The sequence below is a fragment of the Azolla caroliniana genome, unplaced genomic scaffold, assembly GCF_043228905.1.
Source record: "Azolla caroliniana isolate FFs.n. ecotype wild unplaced genomic scaffold, voAzoCaro1.0.p SCAF_90, whole genome shotgun sequence".
In the NCBI taxonomy this organism is placed as follows: domain Eukaryota; kingdom Viridiplantae; phylum Streptophyta; class Polypodiopsida; order Salviniales; family Salviniaceae; genus Azolla; species Azolla caroliniana.
Window position 1 is genome coordinate 2074 of NW_028230525.1, and position 6816 is coordinate 8889.

At 36.4% G+C, this 6816-nt stretch overlaps 1 protein-coding gene across 1 annotated transcript; it reads left to right on the forward strand.

Annotated features, from left to right (window-relative positions):
• Positions 1-737: 737 nt before the first annotated feature.
• Positions 738-6145, forward strand: LOC147849279 (C2H2 and C2HC zinc fingers superfamily protein). The gene is made up of 4 exons (XM_087337690.1): positions 738-826; positions 2448-2648; positions 5320-5404; positions 5647-6145. The coding sequence occupies exons 1-4, from the start codon at positions 818-820 to the stop codon at positions 5847-5849; spliced, it is 498 nt and encodes a 165-aa protein (XP_087193816.1). The 5' UTR covers positions 738-817; the 3' UTR covers positions 5850-6145.
• The last annotated feature ends 671 nt before the right edge of the window (positions 6146-6816 follow it).

Genomic DNA, 6816 nt, shown 5'->3' on the forward strand with positions numbered 1-6816 from the left:
ATGCTAATTTTGTCCACCAACATAGCGCCAAAATGCTATAATATAAGCTAGAGAGTTCGTTATCACTATCAGGAGGTGTACCATGAGTTGATCTCAACATTTAGACATGAATTGTTCTCAACATTTAGATTTAGAGGAGACATTAATTACCGTGGTAATGGATTTTTATGAAATTGCTAATGAATGCACGGTCAAAGATATTTTTGAAATATGGCATAAAATAAGTGGATGACCTTCTTTTTCCAAAAAAGAGCTACTTTCCCATTAGTTAGGGATTAGGATGGATCCATAATTATCCTTAGCAAGAGTACAAAAGAGTTGTGAGAATGGATCCATAATTATCCTTAGGGATTAGGATGACATCACCCAAGGGAACTAAAGTAAAGACAATGTCCTTCAAACCATTGTCTTGATCACGGAACACACATACATTGTCCATGATCTATAGTAACATCCCGATACATAAAGGATAACACCATGGAAGGTCACATTGCATCCATATACACATGTTATGATCATCATCATGTCCAATTGGGTGGGGGGGGGGTGGATCGCATGAGACGTAATGACCGAATTACAATCAACGCGGTCAATGACATTGAGTGAAAATCGACAGATTTAAACAATCGACTCAATGGTATCCCCACACTTGAGAAACTTCCCATTTCATTTACACGTTTAAAAATTCGTGGTACATATATATAATTATATATTGTAATTTGTAATACAATCAAAATACGAACGAAAGTTTTGCGACTTCATTTTTACTCGCGTTTGTCTTCTTCTTTCTGCAGAGTGGATATCAGACCTCGACGCGATGACTGAGGTAAGCGACCGATCTCCTCTCTCTTTCTGCTAAATTCGTTTATCTTAATAACTGTATTTATGTGTTCTGTGAAAGTATGAGTTAAACGCTCGGGTTCTATATTTATATGTCTGAGAAGAGAAGAAATGGCTGAAAGAAGAGATGGAAGGTATTGAAGTTGTTTCCTTTAATATAATTTATGTAGTGAGAGGTAGAAGGGACCTCATCAAGAACGAAAGTGGAGAGGATGGTTGTCCATACACAGAAATAATCATGAGAAAACACCAAAAAAATACTCCTCGCTTTTGGAATTTATGGGAACACCCTCAAGTTCTTAGAAACTACTGAATACCCCCGTGGAGTGAGAAATGTTTGGAAACCGAGGGATCTTCTGGTAACTCTTGAAAACCAATTGTAAGTAGCCAAAACATTAGATGCATGTTCAACAAGGTTATTACGTTGTAGGCAGAGTATACTTGCATTCACAATATCTTTAGTATTTTACGACTTATATCGTAAATATGATAAATACGGTGAAAAAAACATCACTGTCATAATCTATGAATTCTCTTTCCTACGCCAGGAGCAAAGTCTCTCCTTCACCTTCATCAATTAGAGAGGAGAAAAAGGAGCAGAGTTGTGAATACCGAAGTTAGAATGAGGAAAAATAATGAGAAGGTTGTCAACTGCAGTAAAAAAATATTGAGGAAAAACGTTTTGGTTTCACACCAGATAGATAGGAGGTCGAACGTATAAATTCATATATTTAACAAGGTCAAGTTAAAAAATTTGGAAACAATTCTAGTTGAAATATATCTCTGCAGCATACCAAAACAGCCCTACAATTTAGTGTTGGACGGGACAAGTGTGGACCAACCAATGTGGTGGGCCAACTACAAAAAGGCAGCCCAATCATCATTTATGAAAGTGACCATTACTAGCCAGAGAGTTAGCAGAGGCCAATGGTATGGGACATATGGTCTTACGGTTGCTAGGCCAATCAGTACTTATGGTTGGATGGTTTAAGTGACTTACGTTTCTAGGCAGTGTTCTAGCTGGGGCTCCTTTGGATTTATTTCGTCTTAGAGCATACATACAGAAATATTTCCATCCAAATTTATGGCCAATTCAAGCAACATTAATGTAAAATCCCATTATAGGGGTTGTCCAACTGACGTTCTTAGGCTGTCTTATAAAGGGGATTCCTTTGGATGTGTTTGAACCTGTTATGAGCATTACACATGGAGATGATGGATTTTTTTCTCCATCCAGATTTACTGGTGATTCAAGTGACTTTAGTTTGTTGTTTTTAGTTTTGTGCAATCCATGCTTATTAATGGAGACAATATGTAATTTGTTATATCTGTGCATGTACGTATGTGTGACATTGTTTTGTTTAATAACACTGTTTTCCATATGCTGCATGACAGCAAAGTATGATATGATTAGTGTGGTTACAGTCGTATGACGGTATCATGAAGAGCTATTCAAAACATGGGCAAATAGTTTTTTCAAATATTTTAAATTTGACCTCACAAGTATAATTTTAAACCATTTATAAGTTTCACTTCTGCTTTGGCTTTCCTAATGACATTCTTCTGCCTATTTTACTTACTTTGTTCATGTGTTAACGGTATTGCAGTATTGGGTGAGTCAAGGAAATAAATGGTGCGACTTCTGCAAGATTTATATTGCAAATAATCCCGCAAGCATCCGCACACATGAGTTTGGACAACGTCACAAGGATAGTGTTGCAAAGAGACTGGCTGATCTACGGAAATCAAATGCATCAAAAGAAAAAGAGAAACAACAAGCCTTGAAGGATATGGATCGAATCGAAGCGGTAAGATCTTAGATATAGTCATATACATTGCATGTAACAATCATGGAAAAAATAGTTCTTGAAATGTAGGGAAATAAGTTTATTTTTTGTTTCCTTGTTTCTGTACTCCAGATGCACTTATTTGTCTTTCTTCATGAGCTTACTCAAGTATTTAGAAATAATGAAAATAATTCCAAACTTTTGATGATCGATACCTCTAGTTCCCTTGCTTTCAATACTAGTATTATGTCTCCATAATGCTTTGGTAGGCCAATTTTAAGGTGTGTGAAACACTACATATAAATGAATCTTATGTTTTCATGGAATTTCGCCCAATGAGACTATAAGAACAAACCCTCTATTGTAGCATGAACCAACAAAACCATTGGATAATTAAGAAGTTATTATATTTAGTTATTCTCTCTTCTTGGTATCGCTTTTTTCCCAGCCCCCATTGTGGGCACAGAGGTCCTCATGGCCCAACTCTCTAATACTTATAACACAAGGAATGATGATGGCTGTGATCTTGACAGCTCAAGGAAAGGGAATAGAGATTCAAAAACGGTACATGATGATTCAATGATGACATGAATCATGATGGCAATGGTGATGATGGTCAATGGAGATGGAGATATCGATCTGATGATTACAATGGGTGATGATGATCAAAGGATTTAGTAAATCAAAGACTGAAGACCAAAAAGAATGAAAGGATGAAAGAAAGATGGAAGAACCTGCTGTATTTTGTTATTTTGTGCAAAAGGTCTATGCATGCGTAACTCCACCCTGCTATGCATGAATGCCTCAAGGGTTCTGTTAAAGTTATGTCATGGCATTATTAAATGGAGTGGAATGGTAGCGGTATGCTGAGAGAGCAACCCGAAAAGTAATAGTTTTCAGTAGAACGAACTAATCTAATGCTTACATTCAACGTAAAATGAAAATAAGAAAGTTGAATGATAAAATGCAGAATATTGGTTTCAGTGTCTAGCAATATCCTGGACTATAAACACCTATTCTTAACAATGTCTGAGGCCATCCTACCCCTCCTGGGTGTGAAATAGAAATTCTGAATATAATGTAAGGGAGTCGATGGTTGACATCTGCGGATCTTAGATTTGCATGGTGCTTCTTATCTCTGGAACATGAGGAACTCATTTTCGAATCGGTAGTCGTTGATCATCTTTCAGCTTCTTCAGTCTATGTGTCATTCTCTTCTTAGTATATGAGAGTTTTCTTGGAATTGCCATCAGAAGATGCAAGCTCCACGTTTCAAAAACTTGATTGAATCCTAATAAATGTGCATCTTCTGCGTATGTAGATTGGAAGATTTTAAAATTTCCAAGGGCCGGCATATTAGAAAGCTAAGAGTGACTGGGTATTTATATGTGCCTAGATTCCATGTTCCAGCAAAATTTATGCCCTATGTCCTTTTGGCACCCCAAAGTGAAACTTAACAGGCATGGTGGTTATGCTGCAGTTCCAGCATTTCATTATTGATGCATAGAGTGAATCTGTGTTCTAAGTTCGAAGATGTTGTTGTCCCCCTATACCAAGGATTATCACGAGCAAGAACTTGAAATGTCATCTGAAAAGGTTGCTTGGATCCTATTCTGGTCAGAGTTTTTGGGTTGCGTTACCTCAAGCATTCAGACAGTAGATAACAAGTCTACTTTCCTATTAGTGCTTTGTATGGAAAAATCCTATTATAAAAACCACCAAATACACACAGCATGACCAAAATATAAAACAAGTGATAAACTTTAACATGGGGTGGTTTCTTCTTATAGGGTGGATCTGCCTTCTAAGTTCTAAAGATGCTGTTGTTCCCTGTATTGTACTTGGATTTCTAACAAGTGAAGGCAACCATCATGTGTGTAGGTTGCATGAATCCATTTCTGTTCAGTAATTTAGGGTTGTGTTGCCGCGAGCTTTCAGATTGTGGATGTTTCCATCGAGTTTCTAGTATATTGTGCCTTCGAATAGAGAAATGCCCTAGCTTGCATGAGGGCAATCCTGCTATAAAAAGCACTAAAACACAAGATCACACAACCAAATATAAATGAAGAGAGAAACTTGAACATGGGATGGGTTCTTCTCCTGAAGTTAATTATTCATGTTGATCATGTGAAAATTGTAACGTTTTCTTTGGCAGTATACACGTGCTCTCTATGAGTTTTTCTACTTACTAACTTGATAGGAACGAGAATCCTTATGATAAAAAGTCTAATTCTAATTCTTATCTGTGTGTAGGGTTTCTTTTCTGCACAGGAATGAAAGAGATCTTGGTTCTTTCTATATTTGCATCAATTTTTTCATCCTTACGCAGCTTTCCTCTGACAATAGGAGGAAGATAAGCTGCTATTACATGGAGTTGTATCTATTTCACTGTATGCTCTGTATCTCCTCTGGGTTGTTGACATCCCTCCCTGGTTTTGTATTGATTTGACGTTCCCTTTTCTATGTCTAGGCTTTTTTTTCTTTTTATGGTACGATGTCGAGGTGAATGTGTACATGGAAACTCATTGTTCTATTACATAAGGTCCATCACTCTTGCTCTTTTATTTTTCTATATCGGTTGTCATGGTGTCTTTTGTTCCACAGTAACATAATATATATATATATATATATATATATAAACTTTGTCTTCATTTGTAATAGTTTCTAAAGTCCAAGTTTTTCTGGTTAACAGCAAGCAAAGCGCAGCTACCAAAAAGATCTCGCCGCATCAGCTACCGTGGAGATTGAAGAAGGCCCTTCTGTGCAGAGCACAAGCGGTATGAATGTACAAAAAGCTTTGATATTGTGTTCCATAAATTGCAAAACTAAGATATTATGCACAAGAGCTTTGATATTATCTTCCATAAAGCACAAAGATATCATGCTTAAAAGCTAATATTGATTTCAATACTAAAAATTAATAATGATAGCATGTACAGGAGCTAATATGAATACATTATTTGCAAAAGCTAATGTAGTATCATGTTCCATCAATTTAATATGATATTTTTGGTGACAGGGGTTAAAGTAGACTCAAACACTACAGTGAAGATAAAGGCTAAAGGAGTGCCATCGTCCCTGGAAGTTGGGAAGAGAAAGCGACCAGAAAAAACTCAACCCATTTCGAAGGAGGAGGAGGATGCACTTAAGGCCAGAGAAGCAGCTAAGAAGAGAATACAAGAGAGGGAGAAAGGATTAATGGGTCTCTATCAAGCTTATTGAACTCAACTTCATCTGTACCATACAACTTACAGGGAACCAAGACCATTAAGCTATCTAACCAATCTTTTCACATGAATATTGCTGGGAGCGTTGCTGTTGCTTTCTTTTGCTTGCTATATGTCTGGATCTGGTTTTATCCTCTTTTATACTTGAATTTGTGTTCTTGATTCTCATCCCGCAGTAAGGGATGAAAAAAACGTGCATACAAAAGTGATGCAGACAAAAACCATCCCTATCATTGTATGTTGGATTATATGACTATTCTTACAATAGAATCACTGGCTATAACTTTTGAAGTCTTGTCAATTGAAGTGATTATGATATTAGGATTCTCCTAGTAGAAGGCTCTGGTAGGCTTTTTAGTTTTAACATCAAATACATTAAATAACCTATCTGAGTGACAAGCTATTGAATAAAATGTTATTTTTCGCAGAGTTTTGAATGCCTATGAATAATGAAATCTCAATTTGTCATGACAAGACTCTCGTTATTACTGGTGATCATCAAAAGTAAATTTTCAAGAGTTCAGCTTATTGAAAGGTGAAAATTTCCCCAGTTAAACCTTCTCAATTTGATGACATGAGACATCGAGTTATGCAATGTGCAAGTCCATTCTCTTGTAGATATGTGAAGGCTTGCCCCATTCTTTCCTGTCTGTAAATGTGCTCCGTTCTCTTCATTGAAAATTAGTTCAAATAGGAATAATTGTGGCATGGGATGGACATTTACTTCTGGATGTCTAATTTTGCAGTGTCTTTTTTTAGAAGCTTTTTTCTCTCATGAGAAAGAGGCATAGAGCTAAAACAGCACGAGAGAAGCATAGAACCTTTAAGTGCCGAGATATATTGTAAAAATAAGATATGAAGTGAATTCTAGATTATACTTGAATGTGGATATTTAATTGTAAATAAAGCTAAGATTGTTTTTTATATGGAATCGTCTTTTGATTATGATGAATGTTAATGGG

Excerpts from the sequence above, each read along its gene's own strand:
- LOC147849279 (XM_087337690.1), top strand. Across the intron at positions 2,649-5,319 it reads ATATGGATCGAATCGAAGCG|CAAGCAAAGCGCAGCTACCA; the intron begins GTAAGATCTTAG and ends TCTGGTTAACAG. Across the intron at positions 5,405-5,646 it reads TTCTGTGCAGAGCACAAGCG|GGGTTAAAGTAGACTCAAAC; the intron begins GTATGAATGTAC and ends TTTTGGTGACAG.